The sequence below is a fragment of the Spermophilus citellus genome (genome assembly GCF_964194105.1).
Source record: "Spermophilus citellus genome assembly, chromosome: X".
Lineage (NCBI taxonomy): Eukaryota > Metazoa > Chordata > Mammalia > Rodentia > Sciuridae > Spermophilus > Spermophilus citellus.
The window spans coordinates 130,774,742-130,795,270 of NC_138190.1; the positions used below are offsets into that span (position 1 = coordinate 130,774,742).

Sequence of the window (20,529 nt, forward strand, 5' to 3'; positions counted from 1 at the left end):
ACATTCCTATGCCATGTTAATAAGCAGAGGGTTTTTTTTAACTGTTTAGACTACAAGGCTGTTGAAAATATGGGGAAAGTACTATTTGAATTCACTGTTGAAGATAGATAATGTCTTCTCTGGAGAAAGTTTTGCAATGTATATCAAAAGCCTTCAAAAGATGTACATTTTTTTTTGATATAGGAATTTGATTTTTTTTTTTCTGGTACTGGGGATTGAACCAGAGGCACTTAACCACTGAGCCACATCCCCAGTCCTTTTTATGTTTTATTTTGAAACAGGGTTTCATTAAGTTGCTTAAGGACTCAGTAAGTTGCTGAGGCTGGCTTTGAACTTTGTGATCCTTCTGCCTCAGCCTCCTAAATTGCTGGATTACAGGTGTGTGCTCTAAGCCTGACTGATTTTTTTTGACAGTGCTGGGGATTGAACCCACAATCTCATACATTCTAGGCAAGTGCTCTACTACTGAGCTACACCCACAGCCCCTGATACAGCAATTCTAGGAATTTTATTTAGGGAAAATATGGGACAGGTTAAAAAGAATGTTTATTATAATGTTATTTGTAAATATGAAAAAATTAATTGTGCAAAACAGTCTTGCCAGGCATGGAGGTACATGCCTTATAATCCCAGTGATTTAGGAGACTGAAGCAAAGGAAGAGGAAAGTCAGCCACAGCAACTTAACAAGACATTGTCTCAAAAAATAGAAAAGGCCAGACAGTGGTATTTCCTGTAATCCCAGCAATTCAGGAGGTTGAGGCAGGAGAATTACAAGCCTAATGTCAAACACTAGGGAACAATTAAGCCAGCATTTCTCAGGGTGTTATAAAAATATGAATAAGTAAGTGAATTAAAGAAGAAGGAGCCGGGAAGAATCCATGTTCAGGTAAGCTTGGTAAATTGAGTTAAGTCTACTTTTTTTTTTGGTACTGGGGATTGAACACAGTGATACTTAACCACTGAGCCACATTTTCATCCCTTTTTATTTTTTATTTTGAGACAGGGTCTCACTTGCTTAGGGCCTTGTTAAATTATTAAGGCTGGCCTCAAATTTGTGATCCTCTTGCCTCAACCTGGAATTACAGGTGTGTTTCCACCATGCTGGGGTTTAAATTTGCTTCTTTAATACTGTGAAAGTCCTAGAAAAGGGGACATGGTATGAAGTATTTTCAAACTATTTAGCCTAACCCATATTGTTGTTTTTGAGGGACATCTTGTGGGATTGATGTTCTATAGAATATCCTTTGGGAACCACTGGGTAAAACAAATTACAGTATATTCACTCCATGAAAATCTCCCCACCCTCTAAGAATAATGATATGGTCTTATATCACTTGACATGGAAAGAGGTTTACAGTATATTGCAAAGTTAAAGAGCAGTTTGATTAATGGAATCTCATTTTTGTTTTTAAAAAGCATACATACATATTTTACATAGATATAGAACTAAAAAGTCTGCAAAATTGCAAAAATGTGTAAGTGTCGGGGAGGCAGAAGATGGATGGCTTTTATTTTATTTGCTCCTCTCTTTGTATTTTCAGATTTTTCCACATGGAGTATCTGTTAATTGTGTAATTAGGAAATAATAGAAGTTAAAATAAATGCATTTTAGAAATTCATATGCTGGGTTGTTCGTTTTGTTTTCATGGTGCTGGGAATTGAGCCCTGGGGCCCGTGTTCTAGGCAACTGCTCTACCACTGCGCCACATCCCCAGCCCTTACATGCAGGTTTTCATTATATGAGGTGGGGAGGTAAGGGGATCAGGACTCCCTTACCTCTATCAGAACTTTCATTGAAAGAGATGCAAAGAGCTTTTCAAATGTTGGCAAGTTCTACTCCTTCAAAAATTCTTCCTAAGGGGCTGGGGATGTGGCTCAAGCGGTAGTGCGCTCGCCTGGCATGCGTGCGGCCCGGGTTCGATCCTCAGCACCACATACCAACAAAGATGTTGTGTCCGCCGAGAACTAAAAAAAATAAATATTAAAAAATTCTCTCTCTCTCTCTCTCTCTCTCTCTCTCTCTCCTCTCTCACTCTCTTAAAAAAAATTCTTCCTAATATTGAACAAAATTCTACCTTCTAGCCTTTAATCCTGATTTGTGTTGGGAAATGCCACAAAATGAGCAAAATTCATATCTTCTTCCATAATGTAAGCTTTCAGATATATGGCAGCAGCTACCATGTTTCCACACATCTGTTCTTCTCTAGTTTTTTGTTTGTTTGTTTTTATTTTTTTATTTTTTGGTACTAAGAATTGAACCCAGGGTGCTTATCCACTGGGCAACATCCCAGCCCTTTTTTTATATTTATTTAGAGATAGGGTCTCACTGAGTTGCTTAGGACCTTACTAAGTTGCTGGGGCTGGCTTTGAACTCGTGATCCTCCTGCCTCAGTCCTAAGCTGCTGGAATTACAGATGTGCACCACTGTACCCAGCTAATTTTTTATTTGTTCTTTTTAGTTACACATGACAATAGAATATATTTTGACATAGTATACATACCTGGAGTATAACTTCCCATTCTCATAGTTGAACTTCCCATTCTTTTTTTTTATATTTATTTATTTATTTTTTAGTTTTTGGCGGACTCAACATCTTTGTTTGTATGTGGTGCTGAGGATCGAACCCGGGCCGCTCGCGTGCCAGGCGAGTGCGCTACCACTTGAGCCACATCCCCAGCCCAGAACTTCCCATTCTTGTGGTTGTACATGATGTGGCATTTCACTGGTTGTGTATTCATATATATACATAGGAAAGTTCCATCCAGTTCATTCTACTGTCTTTCCTATTCTCATCCCTGCTAGGTTTTCTATCACAGTAATTTTTCTTTGGGATGATCATTTTCCAGTTTAACAATATCCTTAAAGTGTGGCAAGCGGAAGTGACCATAACACTTAATAATTTTTTTTCACATATCATTATTAGTTCCTATAAAATTGTGTTATTATTAAAGTTTTTTGATTAAAATAATTTCTGAATACTTCCTGGCTTACGGTAGCTGTATTCTGAGTCATTTTTTAAGATTATAGGAGACACTCAGTTATCTATTCCCTTTGCAATCTTTTTTTTTTTTTTTGTGGGGGTACCAGGGATTGAACCCAGGGGCACTCGACCACTGAGCCACATCCCCAGCCCTATTTTGTATTTCATTTAGAGACAGGGTCTCACTGAGTTGCTTAGTGCCTCACTATTGCTGAGGCTGGCTTTGAACTCGCAATCCTCCTGCCTTAGTGCCTCCCAAGCCACTGGGATTACAGGCGTGCACCACCATGCCTGGCTTATAACATTTTCTACTCTGTCCTCATCATTGGCCCCAGTTTTTCTGACTTTTGATCACCATTAGATCTGAGTTAGCTGCATGTAGATTGGTTGGCCTCTCAACTGAAATGCCCTCCACAAAACAACAGCAGTAGGCCAGAGTTCATATAGAATATCATTTCTTGTCCTTGACCTGCTCCCAGTATTCCTGCCTAACCCAATATACACACTGGTATCCTTTGCAGCCTAATGAAAACTTTGCTTATTCATACCTGTTGCTATTTTCCTACACAGTGGGAACTTTTTAAAAGAGCCTGATAAAACTATATGTACCAGCTCAAATAGTACAGAGCTTAATGAGTTCCACTATGCATGTGTGCCTATACACTTAGCTTTCTCAAAAGGATAGTTTCTTAATTCTAAGTGCTACATCTAGGTACAAAGTTTATACAGGATACTTGATACTTGCTAAGCAGAAATAAATTAGAGTTTCAACTTTGGAAGAGTTTTTTCTTTTATACAGTTTTTAAAAATTGTTTATTTATACTGGGGATTGAACCCAGCAGTGCCCTACCACTAAGCTACATCCCCAGTCCTTTTTATTTTAAGACAGTGTCTTTCTTTATTGCTGAGGCTGGCTTCAACTTGTGATCCTCCTGCCTCAGCCTCCCCAGCTAGAATCATAGTATGTGCCACGTGTCTGGCATTTTTATTTTTCATCTTACTTTTTTGGGTACTGTTGATTGAACCCAGGGATGGTTTACCACTGAGCTACATCTATAGTCTTTTTTATTTTTAATTTTGAGATAGGGTCTCACTAAGTTGCTGAGGGGCTTGCTATGGGGCTGGCCTTGAATTTACAATCCTCCTGTCTCACCTTCCCGAGTTCCTGGAATCACAGGTGTGCGCCACTGCACTTGGCCAACTATTTTAATTTTTTTTTAAAGTGAGAGAGAGAGAGAGAGAGAGAGAGAGAGAGAATGAGAATTTTTTAATATTTATTTTTTAGTTTTCGACGGACACAACATCTTTATTTGTATGTGGTGCTGAGGATCAAACCCAATGCCGCGCGCATGCCAGGCGAGCGCGCTACCACTTGAGCCATATCCCCAGCTCCTAACTATTTTAATTTTTATAACAACCCTATAAGGTTGGTACAGTGTTTTTTCTTTGTTTTGTTTTTGTTTTGGGTTTGTTGTTGTTGTTGTGCTGGTACTGGGGATCAAACCTAGGGCTTTGCACATGCTGGGCAAGTGCTCTACCACTAAGCTACACCCCCAGCCCCAGAACTTTTCACACAGTTTAAAAAATAGTTTTATCAAAGTACAATATGCAAATTATAGATTATACCCATTTTATACTTATAGTTAAGATGTAGACCATTTCCATTGGTATAGAAAATATCCACTATTCTTTGTAGTTAATCCTCCTCACCTCCTACTTTTAGCTCCAGGCTTCCGCTGATCTTTTCATTACCATAGATAAGATTTATCTTTTATACAATTTAATAAAAATGTAATTATACGGTATATACTTATGGTGTTTAGTTATTTTTGCTTGCAATAATGTCTTTGGGGGGATTCATCTGTATTGCTTCCTTTATCAGTAGTTCATTACTTTTTAAAACATTTATTAATTTATTTTAATTAGGTATATATGTCAGCAGAATGCATTTTGATTCATTGTACACAATTGCAGCACAACTTTACAACTTTACATTTCTCTGGTTGTACACAATGTAGTGTTGCACCATATGTGCAGTCAGACATGTACCTAGGGTAAGGATGTCCATCTCATTCCACCATCTTTTCTGCCCCCATTACTTTTTATTTATTGCTAAATTATATTTTATTGTATTTATATGGTACAGTTTGTTTATCCATTTACTTTTTTTTTGCGGGGTACCAGGGATTGAACCCAGAGATGCTTAACCACTGAGCCACATCCCCAGCCCAACCCTTCTTTATTTTTTATTTAGAGACAGGTTCTTGCTAAGTTGCTTACGGCCTTGCTAAATTGCTGAGACTGACTTTGAACCTGTGATCCTCCTACTTCAGCCTTCCAAGCCTCTGGGATTACAGGCATGGGCCACCACGCCTGGCTCCATTCACCTCTTGATGGACATGATGACTTTTACTAATAAAACTGCTATGAACAGTTGTGATTTTTTTGAATGTGTGATTCTGGAGATTAGAACCCTGGGCCTACATACATACTAGGCAAGCACTCTACCCCTGAGCTATATCCCTACTCCTGAATATGTGTGTTTAAGCCTTTGTGTGGGTGTATTTTTTAATTTCTGTTGAGAAAATGTCTAGTAGAATTGTTATATTATATGGTCAATGTATGTTTAAATTTGTAAGAAATTGTCAGGCTCTTTTCCAAAGTGATTTCACCATTTTATATTCCCACTAGCAGCACGTTCGTTTATGTAGTTCCTATATATAGCTCATTGAAACAACATTTTGACTTGAGATACTAGTTTTCAAAAGGGTTTATTGTGTAAAATGTCACTTGAGATAATAAAACAATCAATGAGAGTGGAGAGAGTATATTTAAATATGTTTATTTTGTCCAAAAATGTTGATTAGATTATATGTGATGTCAAAGAATTTAATTTGTATGTCTTGGTTTTTGGTATTTGCCAAACAATTTTATCACTGTTAAAAAATGATCAGCTAGGGGCTGGGATTGTGGCTCAGTGGTAGAGCGCTCGCCTAGCACGTGTGAGGCCCTGGGATAGATCTTCAGCACCACATAAAAATAAGTAAATAAAATAAAGATATTGTGTCCAACTACAACTGAAAAATAAATATTTTTTAAAAATGATCAGCTAGCCTGGTGTGGTGGCACATGCCTGTAATCCCAGCAGCTCAGGAGGCTGAGGCAGGAGTATTGCAAGTTCAAAGCCAGCCTCAGTAAAAGCGAGGTGCTAAGCAATTCAGTGAGACCCTGTCTCTAAATAAAATACAGAAACAGTGCTGGGGATATGGCTCAGTGGTCCAGTGTTCCTGAGTTCAATCCCTGGTACCAAACAAACAAAAAAGATCAGCTAAACTTTATACTTCCTTTAAAAGATAATCTAATTTGTTTTAGAAAATTAAAAAAAAAAAAAACTGGACTCTTTGTAGAGGCTCTTAAAATTCTTGGGAATACCTTCATATGATTTCACACTTCTTTTATTTAACATAGAAATTCAAGATTGATGACGTTCAGTTAAATAGAAACTATGACTCGAAGCTGTCCTAGTGACATATTAGATGTGTATGTGGCCTCTTGAACTCCCTCACTGGCAGGAAAAGAATCTGACTTCATAGACACTTAGCCGGGTCCTGTTGGTTAGGAACTGTGAGTGCCTTGAAAGCTACCAAGCATGGTGTCACCCTTTGGATCTTGCTGACAAGAAAGGAATAAAAACACAAAGCTAAACAAAACAGTAGAAATACTTTCTCTATTTTAGCATTCCAAAGATCTAAGGGTTTATAAAGCACATGTTACCAAGCAACGAACTTTTTCTAATCCCTCTTTACAAATAGAAAGTCTAGCATAAGTGCCAGGGTTATCTGAGTCTTGTCTGGGATTCCCCAAATGTTGGGCAGGAGAAACAAGCTATTGGCATACTAGATAATACAGTCCCAGGCTATCAAGGGAATCTGATGTCTCTCTACATGGTTAAACCAGGGGCAGCCTTTGGAATTTCTATGATAGGTAATCTTTTCTTCTATGACATAGGGTCTGTATAGCATATCACATCTGGAGGCTATTTGCTGTCATTAGGCAAAGTCTCCTTTGCACCAAAGATGAAGCTCTTTTGCTCTTAGTCCTTTTTTTTCCATGATAAACTTTTTTTTTGGTCTCCAATTTCCTCCAAGCCATTTACAAATATTTACACTAGGCCAGGTGTGGTGGTTAAGGCCTTTAATCTCAGTGACCCTGAGGCTGAAGCAGGAGCAGCAAAAGTTCAAGGCCAGCCTGGGTAACACAGGAGACCCTGTCTCAAAATATAAAAATAAAAAGGTCTGGAAATGTTAGCTCAGTGGTAGAGCATTTGCCTAGCATGTGCCAGTGCTTGAGTTTGATACCCAGCACTGCAAAAATGAATGAATGAATGAATTATAGTGGGGAGGGAAGAATAGAAGTTCATTGGATTAGACAAAGGGAAATGAAGGGAAGGGAGGGGGATGGGAATAGGAAAGACAGTGGAATGAATTGGACAGAACTTTCCTATGTTCATGTCTGAATATACAACCAGTGAAACTCCACATCATGAACAACCACAAGAATGGGATCCTCCAGGCACATCAGTATTGATGTGAACAGCATCTCAGCAAAGGAATGAGCAAATTTGAGTTAGCTTAGGTTTTTTGGCATATTTGAGTCATAGTTAATAGGGTAATTTGACTGATGTGTAGTGAAAAAAGTTAAGTAGACAGGGGTAACATCCAGTGGGCCCCTTTAGATAAAGATTTATATGGTATCATAATTGCAAAGAGATGCCCTTACCAAGAGTCACTATAACCATGTGTACAAGGATTTGTGTAGGAGCCTTAGCAAATGGACTGTAGGAGAAAGAAGTAGAGACACCATGTTGAAAGTTTTTGCAAGTGTTCAGGTAGGTGGTGCCATTGACTTTGTTTAGGACCAATGTTCTAATGGGGGTGAAAGGAGCTGGATTTTACCAGACAAATGATATATTAGGCAATTTTTTTAAGAGTCTGAGGGGGCTGTGATATAGCTCAGATGGTAGAGTGCTTGCATCGCATGCACAAGGCCCTGGGTTCAATCCCCAGCACCACAAAAAAAAAAAAAAAAGAAAGAAAAAAGAGCCTGGCATAGTGGTGCATGCCTGTTATCCCAGCAGCTCAGGATCACAAGTTCAAAGCCAGCCTCAGCAACTTAGCAAGTCCCTAAGCAACTCAGCGAGACCCTGACTCTAAATACTATATAGAAATAAAGGGGGCTAGGGATGTCGCTCAGTGTTTAAGTACCCCTGGGTTCAATCCCTGGTACCCCCCCCAAAAAGAATGGGATCCTAAGTTATGTATTTATGATGTGTCAAAATATACTCTACTGTTATGTATATCTAAACAGAACAAATAAAAATAAATGATTCTATGTGGAGGATCATCGGCCTCTTGTAAATGGAGCATTGAAGTACTCTACTGATGCTCACATTCCAGGATGACTACATTATATTGACCCTGGGTTCATCTGTGTAATTATCTGGAATTCTCATTATTCAATGATAATGAAAGCAGAAAAAGACATGTCTGATTCTGATTCTTTGAGTAGGGCAAAGTCCAATATTATTTCCTATGAGTGAAAATATCTTTAAAAAAAAATCCAAGGCTGTCTTCTCAGTAGTGTACCTTCTGAGACTGAGCAGCTTAACAGGACCTAGGCCCTCTCTCTCCACTGTTGTATTATTTATTGTTATATTCTGCTTCTTTCACCAAAGCACTTGAATTAGAGATCCTTGAAGTTGACATGTTTGTCTTTAGATTCTTCTCATCTTGTTTTCTGCTGTTTCTTTCCCTCCAGGTGCCCCCCACACACACACATTCAATATCTGTCTCCTTCCAAAAGAGGCGGGTGTTCCAGCAGCACATCATCTTCCACTCTTCTAATCAAAATCTCCACCCCAGCAAGGCTGAAATCAGTTTGGATATTATGATTAAAAATTCTTCTTAGGAAAATTAAAGTGACCAATAAATTTAACTCTGGGGGAGGTGTTTGTAATTTAAAGCAGTGATTTAGTTCTAATCTCATTTACTGGCATCTGGTGGGCCAGGGAATGATGTAGATAGAGTCTCTGTCCACTTCCTGCCCTCTCTAAGTCTCCCCAAAGCATGACATGGACTGGGCAGAAGTCATTAAATCCTTCTCTCCCATATATCCTTCTTATTGTCCCCATTTACTTATAAGCAAACTGAGACATGGGAAGGTTTATCACTTGACTTGGTTTTCCTCCTAAACCAATAGCAACAGCAGTATTACCTAACTCCTATTTTTGTGAAGATGAATCATATCTGCTGCATGTATACCAGGAAGCTGAAGCCAGGCACAGTAGGGCACACCTGGAATCCCAGCCACTGGGGAGGCTGAGGCAGGAGGATTACAAGTTCAAGGCTAGCCTCAGCAACTTAGCAAGAACCTGTCTCAAAATAAAAATGACTAAGGATGTAGCTCAGTGGGTAAAGTACCCCTGGGTTCAAACCCCATAGTTAAATAAATGAATAATAAAAAACAATAACCTGCCTGGAAAACAATAAGCACACAGTTTAGAAAGTGCTTCTTATTCTTATTTACAAACTGGTCTCTGAATGGAAGGGAGAGACCCGTACTAAGTGTCAAGGGATATCTATCTCTAGACCTTTACAGCACTTGATACTGCATTTCTATTTATGCTAATGTTATGAAGTTCCCTTTAAAACAACATTTTATCGGTTCTTATTTATAATGACAGTAGAATCCATTTGGATAAAATTATACAAGCATGGAATATATCTTATTATAATTAGGTTCCCATTCTTGTGGGTGGGCATGATGGTGTTGTTCACTTAGATTTTTTCATATATGTACATAAAAAAAATTATGTTAGACTTGTCCTACTGTCTTTTCTATTCCAACCCCCCGCCTTCATTTCATTCTCTTCCGTCTAACCTACAAAACTTCTCCCCTCTCTCCCTTTTATTGTGGTTTATATTTCATATATTGGTGAAAACATTCGGCCTTTGGTTTTTTGGGATTAGCTTATTTCACTTAGCATGATAGTCTCCAGATCCATCCATTTACCTGCAAATGTTATAAAGTCATTCTTCCTTATGGCTGAGTAATATTCCAGTATGTATATATATCACAATTTCTTTGTCCCTTCATCTGTTGAAGGGCAACTAGGTAGGATCCATAGCCAGGAAAGTAAGTTGGTTTAAAGAAATTCATTAAGTATCAGGTATGAAGTCATATGGGGTTATGTCAAAGATGATGATGAATATAAGTGAATGCTTATGTAAGTGATTCCTCCTTGTAGAGTAAGTACAAAGTTCATAATGGGGAAACCACTGCATGTTGCCTGTTCTAACCTCTAGCACTCCTGATGCCCTTTGGCCTACTCTACGTTGTCTTTGTTCCACGGGACTTCCACTCTCTAACACATGAATAGTAATAGTAGTAACTAATAGTAATATATATTTTTTATTTCTATTGTTTGCGTTCCCTTGCTAGAATGTAAGCTCTCCCAGGGCAGGAATTTTTCCTACATTGATTCGGTAAATGAACAAAGTTATCTAAAACTGTGTTTGGCATGTAGTAGGTGGTCAATACATATTTAGTAACTGACTGATTGGATGACTTTGCCATTTACAATCCTTCATAATCTGATCTTGCTCTTTTCCAACTTCATCTCTTGCCATTCTCTACTCTGTTACTGATTCTAGCAGTTTCCCATGCACACCATTTGCACCCCATCCCTATATATTCACTCATACTCTTTCCTTTCCTTTGCCTTGGATAAATGGTCATGGATCTATGCAAAGATTTAGTTATAAGGATATTCTTCACAGCCTAGACTCGTAATCTGAAGGAAAAAAAAAAACTGAAATATCCTCAACATCCATCAATACTTTCTCATTTAAAGAAATCATGGTAACTTGCACTTAATGGAGAGCAATTTGGCAATGTGTATCAAAATTACAAATAGAGGAGCCTGGGGTTGTGGCTTAGTAGTGGAGCACCTGCCTATCACATTTGAGGCACTGGGTTTAATCCTTAGAACCATAAATAAATAAATAAATAAATATAGATAGATTGATAAAGGTATTGCATGTATCTACAACTAAAAAATATTTTTTAAAAATACAAATACACATTGCTTTGACTCAGAAATTCTGCTTTTGGGAGTTTATCACATATTGATACTTGCTTATGTACCAAATGAATTTTAGACACAGCAGTGACAGAACTCACTGAATTATTGTACAGCTATCTTTGCTGATGCCAAGAAGATCATAATAGGGGAAAGGCATGGTGGTAGATGCCTGTAATCCCAACAGCTAGGGAGGCTGAGGCAGGAGGATCACGAATTCAAAGCCAGCCTCAGCAACTTAGTGAGGCCCTAAGCAAGTTAGCGAGACTCTGTCTCTAAATAAAATATAAAAAAGGGCTTGGGATGTGGCTTAGTGGCTAACTGCCCCTGGGTTGAATCCCAGGTACCAAACAACAACAACAACAACAACAACAACAACAACAATTAAAGAATCATAATAGCGGCCAGGCACAGTGTTGCACGCCTGTAATCCCAGCAGCTCGGGAGGCAGAGGCAGGAGGATCATGAGTTCAAAGCCATCCCCAGCAATTTAGCAAGGTGCTAAACAACTCAGTAAGACCCTGTCTCTAAATAAAATATAAAAAATAGGGCTGAGGATGTGTCTCAGTAGTCAAGTGCCTCTGAGTTCAATCCCTGATACCAAAAAAAAAAAAAAGCATAATAACTAAAATTAATTCAACTTGCCATGCATCAGGCACTGTGGTGGTATTTTTAAAAATATTTTTATCAAATTTAATCCCCATTAACAACCCTGTGAGGCAGTTAATAGTCCACATTTTAAACAGGAGGAAATGTGCGGTCAGAGAAGTTAATGTATTTCACTAGAGTCAGAAAATTAATAAATAGCAAAACACAATGTCCAAAACATTCTAACAAAATAGTATGGATACTATTATCTAATTTTATTAAAAATATAGATAAATGTATATATGTGCATATAAAAATATTGGAAAGAAACATCAAAATGTTAATGATTGGGTTGTGGCATTGTGAGTGATTTTTATTTTCTTAGTATTTTCTGATTATTTTATTACATTTTGGGGCCAATGGGGGTGGAGAAAGTGAAGCCAGGGGCACATGAATTACTTGTATCATTTTAAAGATCACTAAATTTGAAAAAACTGGTGGTAATGTGGAACAATGGCACAGGCATGAGGGAAGTGTTTGTAGGCTGAGAGGAAAGACAAGTGAGGAGGAAGAGCTTCCCCAAAGGGAAGGAGGGTGGGGCTAAGTGAGGTGAAGTCAGGAGAATCTAGTGCCAAGGCCACAAGCAGAAGGAATAACCTTGAGGAGGAAGTACCTCTTTCCCATGAGGCTTGGGGGACTGGGCAGCAAAAGCCACGGTCAAGTATGCAGGGAACTGGGGAAAGCAGATGAAAAAGGGAAACTAAGGGAGTTCCTGTTTGATAACCTTATTCTTTCATTGAAATCCAGAGCTAGGCCATCGACTGAGGGTTCTGGGGCAATGGTCGGGCAGAGGATGTGAGGAGAAGAGGATTTGGAACAATCGCTGAGAGAAATTTGATACAGGTATATAAAAGGACTGCTTCGTCGTAGCCCTTGGGGCCCAGCTAAGGCTGGCTGGCCAGGCTTTGTAGTGGAGCCAACTTCATGACCTTCTCTAGCAATAGCTAGCAGCCCGGGAGCAAGTGATGGGAGAGAATGCATAGTGGGGTTTTCACAGAGCTGGGAATTGGCAGAGCAAGTGCTGCCAAAGGTCACAGGGAGAATGAGTCCAGAGATCAACACTGGCAAAGCTAATATGGCTGGTCATGGGGCAGACTTGGAAGGAGGAAAGGAAGCTAGGAGGCTAATGATGGTCTCTGGGAAAGAAGAGGGGAGGAAGGGTGGGCTAGTGACTGGGGTGGCCAAAGAGCAGTCCAGGGAGACTAATAAGCTGAAGTCAGAGGGGTATTTCTGAGTTTGAGTTGTTGAAGTGGTCTCCAATGGGGCCCGGGAAGTAACAGGGAAGGAGCACCCAGGATACTGTGCCTCATGAAAGGGTAAAGGCAGCATGCAAATAATGCTTAGCTGAAAGAGGACAATTTGGCAGTATCTACCAGAATTGCAAAGTCACATTCCCTCCATCCTGCACCTCTACTTTAAGGAATTTCTCCTACCTAATTACTTGCTCTTGTGCAAGAGGATTGGGTAAGGCGAGTTGCTGCAGCGTAAACTGTATCCACAGCAGATTGGCAGCAGCCTGAAAGTCGATCAATAGTAATTTGATTAGTTAAATAAATTACAGTTCATAAACTGAAATGCTAGGTGTTTGGAAAAACAGGAAGAAGCTGCTTTTTATGTGTCGATATGGGATGACGTCCATGATTTAATAAGTGGAAGAAGCAAGGTGTGCAGAAGAGTGTGAGTAGTTTGCAATCTATTTACTAACCTGTGCATAAAACGGCTCCATAAGGTTACATAAAAAATTATTAATATTGATTGGTTGCCTCTGAGGACTCCAGCTGTTGGCAGGCACACAGGGGTTCAAAGATGTTGACTAGGGGACAAGGGTGGAAAAGGACTTTTCACTTGTCTTTTTTTTTGTTGTTTGTTTTGGGCACCTTTTGAATTTTGAACTGTGTGAATATAGAACTTAATGGGAAAGTAAAATAATTCACTAAAATACTATATATGCATATACAAATTGAATATTTTAATCAATTTTAGGTGTATATACAATTGGATTCTCTTTTACAGATTTTAATACTTAAAAGCATAACGAAACTTTCCCTAGAGATTTGTTTCAAACCAATCCATTTGATAGTATACTCTGGGGGGATTTGGATGAAATGAAACTGATTATGTTTTAATAACTGTTAAGGTTGGGGAATGGGTATATGGGAATTTGTTTTCATTTGGAACATGAAATTGTCACTTTTGTGGGTCAAAAATATTTCAATTTTGGCAGTTTCATGTGGTTTAAACTAATGATGTTTTTCAAATTTTTCATAATATTAAAGTTTAAAAAAGAAGTCCCACTATGCCCTTGCTAGGAACACTTGCACACTTTCTGATGTATGCTCTTGTATCTCATAACTGAATGGAAATTCCCATTCCCCCAACAGCATTACTGCCTTGTTGGTTCCCTTATTATGGGACCTGGTACTGTTCTGAGAATTTTTCCCATTAACAACAATCTCTCTTCATCCTGTTGTGTGTTAATTGGCTACTCCCTTATCCTTATTGCTGGTAAAGCTCGTCCTGTTCTCAAAAAAAAAATCACTTCTTTAGTTTCCTATGATCACTTGACATTCTCTTCCTGCCTCGCTGTTTATTATTAGCAGCTCTAGCTCATTTGGGGCCATGTCCTTATCCAGCTTACTTATATTATTAATCTAGGGGCTGATGTCCCTCGGACATTCAGTATACATCACTGCAAAGGTCGTCCGTAAGCACACTTGTGTTCAACCTTTCAACCTCAAGTGGTTTTGCTTACGTAAGCTTGTGCTTCTTATGTTACCTCAGAGGCTATGGCGGCCTCAGCCTGGCCCCTGAAGCCTGCTAATCCATGCCATGCCTTGTTGTCTGTCCTCAGGAAGCAGGTGGCTTCTTGTTGCCTACAGGCTCAGGCATCTTCCCCATATCCCAGTCCATCAGCTCCTCTGCTCACATGTCGCATTGGCACTGCAAATCTTCACCGGGCCTCCCAACTCTAAGCACCCCCCCCACTTTATGTCCTCTGTAAAGAACTCCTCTGACCCTCTTCCCCAGAAATCTGGGCTTAGCAGACCCTCCTCCAAGCTCTCACAGAAGCCTTCATCACCTGCAAAAATTATCCCCTCTTTATTTGTCCCTCCTGCCCCCACACTGTGAGCTAAGGATAGACACCATGACTTGTGCTCCCTTGAATATCTCACTCCAAGCACAGTCTCAGGCACATGATTAAATACTCAAAATAACATATATATATATATATATATATATATATATATATATATACATACATACATACACACACACACACACACACACACACACACACACACATTTTAAAGTAAAAAGACACATATATTTTGCAATGCTGGGATCAAACTTGGAGCCTTGTGTATACCAGACAAGCACTCTACCACTGACCCCTCCTAAATATTATGTTTTAAAAATATTAATTTGCAACTTATGCAAATTTTATGCAAAAATAGTGAAAAGAACTTTCATATACCCTTGATCAAGATTCATCTGTTCTAAAGATCTTGTTACATTTGGTCTATCACTGTTTCTCTTGACACAAACAGACAAGTGCCAGCACACAGTTTTTTTCCTGAAACACTTGAGAGAAGGTTGCAGACATTGGGTCCCTTTTGCCCCTTAGTACTTCAGTGTTTTTTGTTTCCTAAGAACAAGGACGTTCTGTTATATAAGCACAATAGCGTTATCAAGCTCAGGAAATGTAACATTGATACAGAACACTATCATAGAATCTATAGTTCATTTTCAAATTTTAATTGTCCCAATAATGGCCTGCATAGCTATTTTTTTAATCATTCATGATCCAGTCTAGGATAACATTTGTAAATAGTTGTCATGTGTCTTAGTTCTCATAAATCTCCTTGAGTCTTCATCCTTTTTCTTTTTTTCTTTTTTTTTAATCTTTTATTATATTGGCATTTTGGAGGAGTATAAGTCAATTAGAATGTCCTTCAGCTTGAGTTTTCTTGGTATGTCCTTTGTGTGGCATGATGAATCAGGTTTTTTTTTTTTTTTTTGGCAGAAGTAAAACAAAAAGGCTAGATTATTGTTGATTTTTTAACTTTGATTCCTTGATCAGAATGATGTCTTCCAGGTTATTTTCACTGTAAAGATTCCATTTTTTTCTGTTGTGTACTTCATAACTAATGTATGTTAAGTACTTTGAGACTATGTAAATAATCATGTTTCTCACAAATTCTGACTCCCTAGATTTATAATCTATTGATGGCTATTGTCAACCTCGGCCAACCAGAAACTTCTGTTCTAAGCAAAAGTAGGCATCCTTTCTACAGGACTCATTTAATCAGTGGGTACATATTATTTTGAAAATGACTATTTGGTAAACACCACAGAGTCTAGGCGTAGACAAGGTGCAGCCTGGTTTGAAAGCCCATAATACATTATAGCACTTGTAAACCTTAGATGAGGCTAGTTCTCCTGAAAGCTCCCTGGTCTTTATCAGGGCCCAGAATGGACTCTACAGCTTTCCCAAGATAGTCTCCATGCAGAAGGTAGCAGGCAGCAGCTGTTGGCTTGGTATACCCCACACCTGTGCATCCCATGCCCGCCTGCTTTTGCTCTTCTCCATCAAACTTGAGAGAGTTACCTTTTGGTGTATTTGGAAAATATGGAATGCAATTCAGTGTTCCACACAGGCTCTCATGTCATTCTGAAGACCCACATGTTAATGTGCTTAGACCAAGGTGTCCTTTTCATGTAGATTCATGTACTTAGAAGGACAGGGTACCATGGACTACATAGAGGGCAGAGGGTGGTGGGGCTGTTTCTGTTTGGGGAGTGTTTTATTTCCAGCTACACAACTCCAATCTGTGTTTCCATCTTCATATGGCCTTCTTTCTTCTGTGTCTCACATGATGTTCTCATGTGTGTGTGTGTGTGTGTATGTGTGTATGTGTGTGTGTGTCCAAATTTGCCTCTTTTTAAAGGACACTAGTTGGATTATGGCCCACCCTAAGGCCTTCTCTTAACTCGTAGCTGAAACTTTTTTTTTTAACATTTTATAATATGGGGGGCAGAGCTCACAAAAGAAGTTACCTGAATCCTTAAAAAACCACAAATTTGGAGACCTTTTTAAAAAAGAACAGGTACAAAAATATATTTTAGTTGTTGAAGAAAGCAAAAAAGGACATAAGATCTAGAAGATAAAAGCTGTATTTAAAACCATGCTAAAGAACAAATTAAAACAAAGAAGAAGAAAAATGTGTCAGAATTTAATCCTATTATAAATGAATATCATCTCTATGGGACTGTATGACTCACCTTAACAATATTCAAACAACAAAAACCCTACTAACAAAAGAGCCTCAACATTCTTTTAGGGTTGGTTGGTTGTGACAGAATTTGTCCTGCTTATGCAGTATGCATGAAAAACAACATAAAGATAATATCTAAAATATGAAACTGTTTCTCTAAATAGCACTTATTGGTCTTAAATCCAATTGAGTAAGTGATCAGCTATGACTTGAAGCTTGTCATCATGGGATGGGGGAGTCATTTAAAGCCAAAGAGGACTCTTCTATACTTCGTTCATGTGCCTGGAAAAAGTATAATATTGCACATTTCTCTTCAGTGTTAAATATCTACTGAGAATTAAAGAATAGATGAAACTTCCTAGCCATTTCCAAGAATTCACATGATAAAGGGTAATCATTTTAGAGTTTATATATGCTCAGTTTTCTTAAAGCCATAGATTTTATTCTAGAAAGTAGAAAGTATATGGCACTAATAAACCAAATATGTCATAAATTCTAGAATGCCAGATTAAGGGATCTTTATAGTGGCAAACCTTACATCTGCAAAGAGCCTTTTTCCAAATAGGGGCACATTCACAGGACTTCAACATACCTTTTTGAGGAATATGATTCCATCTGTAAGAGGAACCATATCTGAAATCCAACCCATCTGAGAACCTGAAATGGAGTGCTGTTGTCTATGATATTTAGCTCAGAAGAACATAACTGTCTCTCCTGCTCACTCTAGTTTTGGTTGGCTTGCCAACATGTAAGGAAAGAAAATGACATAGGCAGAGCATGCTCAGCCCCCTTGAAATAGATTTAGGACATTATTTTCAAATGATCACAAGCTATTCATGTAACTATTACATAGCGGACAATAATAGAAAACAATCGCAGTCTGCACAGCTTTGCCTCTGCATTCCCTCCTATAATTCTAATAGTTGCTTAAGGATATAAATATAGCTGGGTGGTGGTGGCGCATGCCTGTAATGCCAGCAGCTTGGGAGGCTGAGACAGGAGGATCCTGAGTTCAAAGCCAGGCTCAGCAACTTAGCTAGGCCCTAAGCAATTCAGGGAGACCCTGTCTCTAAATAAAATATAAAATAGGTCTGGGGATGTGGATTAGTGGTTAAGCAACACCAGGTTCAATCCCTGGTACAAAAAAATATTAATATAGTTGTCACCATCGGACAGATGGGAAGCATGAGACCCAGAGAGGCAAAGTGAGACTTCCTGTAGGTCACACAACTACTGACTTAATAAATTCAAATAAGGTAGGGTCCTGTCTGAAGTTTATCCAATAGAGCATAGCCATTCTCTTAATTAGCCATCAGATATTTATTGCGCGTCTGCCATGGCTAAGTGAGAGAAGGTATGAGCAAATCTGGGCTATAGCTCTGGTCTTTATTTCCTGATGCATTCTTCTTTCCAGTGTAGCTCTCAAGTAACCACACACTGAAATATAGTTCCAAGACAGTGATTGGAGTGTATATAACTGGGTCAATTTCAGATTTTACTGCTATCTTTGATAATCTTCTCAGTTCTGTGGCAATAAGTATGTTAGTCTATAATCCCTTCTTCTTTCTGCTTTATACCTGATAAACTGTTTAAGAAGCCATTTTGTCAAGGTACATAAAACCATTGCTTTCTAATGTTACTGGGGTTGCATAATATTTGTCTAAAATAATGTCTGGAAGAAAGACATGCTTTACCACTTGAAGAATTTTGCTCTAACAATATATCAAAGAAGTAAAGAGTTCAGCATGTAGGCAGGGGTGAGGGGGGTGTTGGTGAGTGGTAGAGTGCTTGCCTAGCATGCATTACACCCTGGGTTCCATCCCCAGTACTGTCAAAAATAAATAAATAAATAAGCATGTTCCCTTCATCCTCTGAAATGGAATGTTGACATTCCCTTATGTCCATTTCAGGTCTCTGTCAGCATCATCAAAACATCAGTGCAGGGCTGAGGTTGTAGCTCAGCAGTAGAGCGCTCACCTAGCATATGAGAGGTCCTGGGTTTGATCCTCAGCACCACATAAAAATGAATAAATAAAATAAAGGTATTGTGTCCAACTGTAACTAAAAAATAAATATAAAAAATCAGTGCCAACAAGGATTCATTAACAAGCTACTGTGTACCCAACCCTAGGCTAGGTACTAAAGGAAAAAGAAGAGGAGCTTCCTTTCCAGTGAGCAATGTGGCATCCACATGGAAAAGAATGAGCAGAGAAAACAGAGGTCTAGCATTTGCTAAGTACCTGTTAGGTACCCAACACTTTACAAACCTTTTAAGGCCGGAGTTACCCCTGTTTAATGGGTGAACAAACTGAGGAGTGTCAGGGTGTAGACAGCATGCCTAAGATCCTGTAACTAGTAAATGGTAGAACTAGGATTTGAACACAGGTCCCTCAGACTTAAAATTAGAGCATAATATGAAAGAGATGATTTATATCAACTACTGGGTTGCATGAGCCAACCAAGGAATACTGAAGGACTTTCAGGGAGATACATGGAATGTATGAAGGCCAAGTGGGGCCTTTTGGGGGGTAGGGTGTGTCTGGAATCTAATGGCCTGTGGCAGATGTTCCCTTTGCAAGTCCCTGCCTAAAATAACCACCTGATCCCATTGAAGGGCCCAGGCTTTGTCCATCTCTTCTGGGGGGGGTGGGAAGGAGAAGCTGGTTCAGGTTTCTACATTCAACTCCAAATGCCCCCTCTCTGAGGTTAGCTGAACTACTACTCTTCCCCAAGTACCTGACTTCAAGGGGGTAGCTCAACACCAAGAACTTCCTGGCCTGCCTTCTCCCTCCTTCCCACTTGAATCTTCTGTTCACATTGAAGGGATAAAAGGAATTTAACATGTTTCTGCTTTTTTTTCCATGGCAGGGAGAAGAGCTGGCTTAGGCAAATACAGAACCTTTCCAGTCTGTTCAAGCCATTACCAATGGATAGCTCCACCTGAAACATCAGGTCCATAGATTAAAATAAAAGAAGGCCACACACATTCTCTGACTTTTCTTTCCAGTGGGGATAATTAAGATGGGGAAAAGGGAAACTTTATTTCTTTTTATCTCTCATTTTAATTTTTTTTGGGCAGTTGAACCCAGGGGCACTTTACCACTGAGCTACATTTCCAGCCCCTTCTTTTATTTTTGGGGGGCACAGGGTGTCCCTAAGTTGCCCAGACTGGCTACCTTGAACTTGTGATGCTCCTGCTTCAGCCTCCTGAGTTGCTGGGATTACAGACTTACATCACTCATCCAAGTGAGCAAGTTTTGTTTCTAAGTCTATACTTTTAGTTCTCAAGAATCAAGGAGGGGTGGTATAGAGTGGTGGTGGAATGGACTTCTTTCAAAAGAAAAATTGGAAAATGAAAGATTTTATAAGGCACTTAAAAGAAATGCAAGATTGTGCTTGAGAGTTGATTTTTTTAAATTTTGAAATAAATTGTAGATTCACAGGAACTTGCCCTTCATCTAATGGTTACATCTTACATAATGA

At 39.0% G+C, this 20,529-nt stretch overlaps 1 protein-coding gene across 1 annotated transcript in view; it reads left to right on the forward strand.

Moving 5' to 3' along the window:
* Positions 1-20,026, forward strand: part of PABIR3 (PABIR family member 3) — a 73,920-nt gene extending 53,894 nt beyond the window's left edge. Inside the window, exon 8 of the mRNA XM_081278101.1 lies at positions 19,915-20,026. Within this exon, the coding sequence (XP_081134227.1) occupies positions 19,915-19,932 (18 nt within the window). The 3' untranslated portion in view covers positions 19,933-20,026. The remainder of the gene's footprint in view (positions 1-19,914) is intronic.
* The last annotated feature ends 503 nt before the right edge of the window (positions 20,027-20,529 follow it).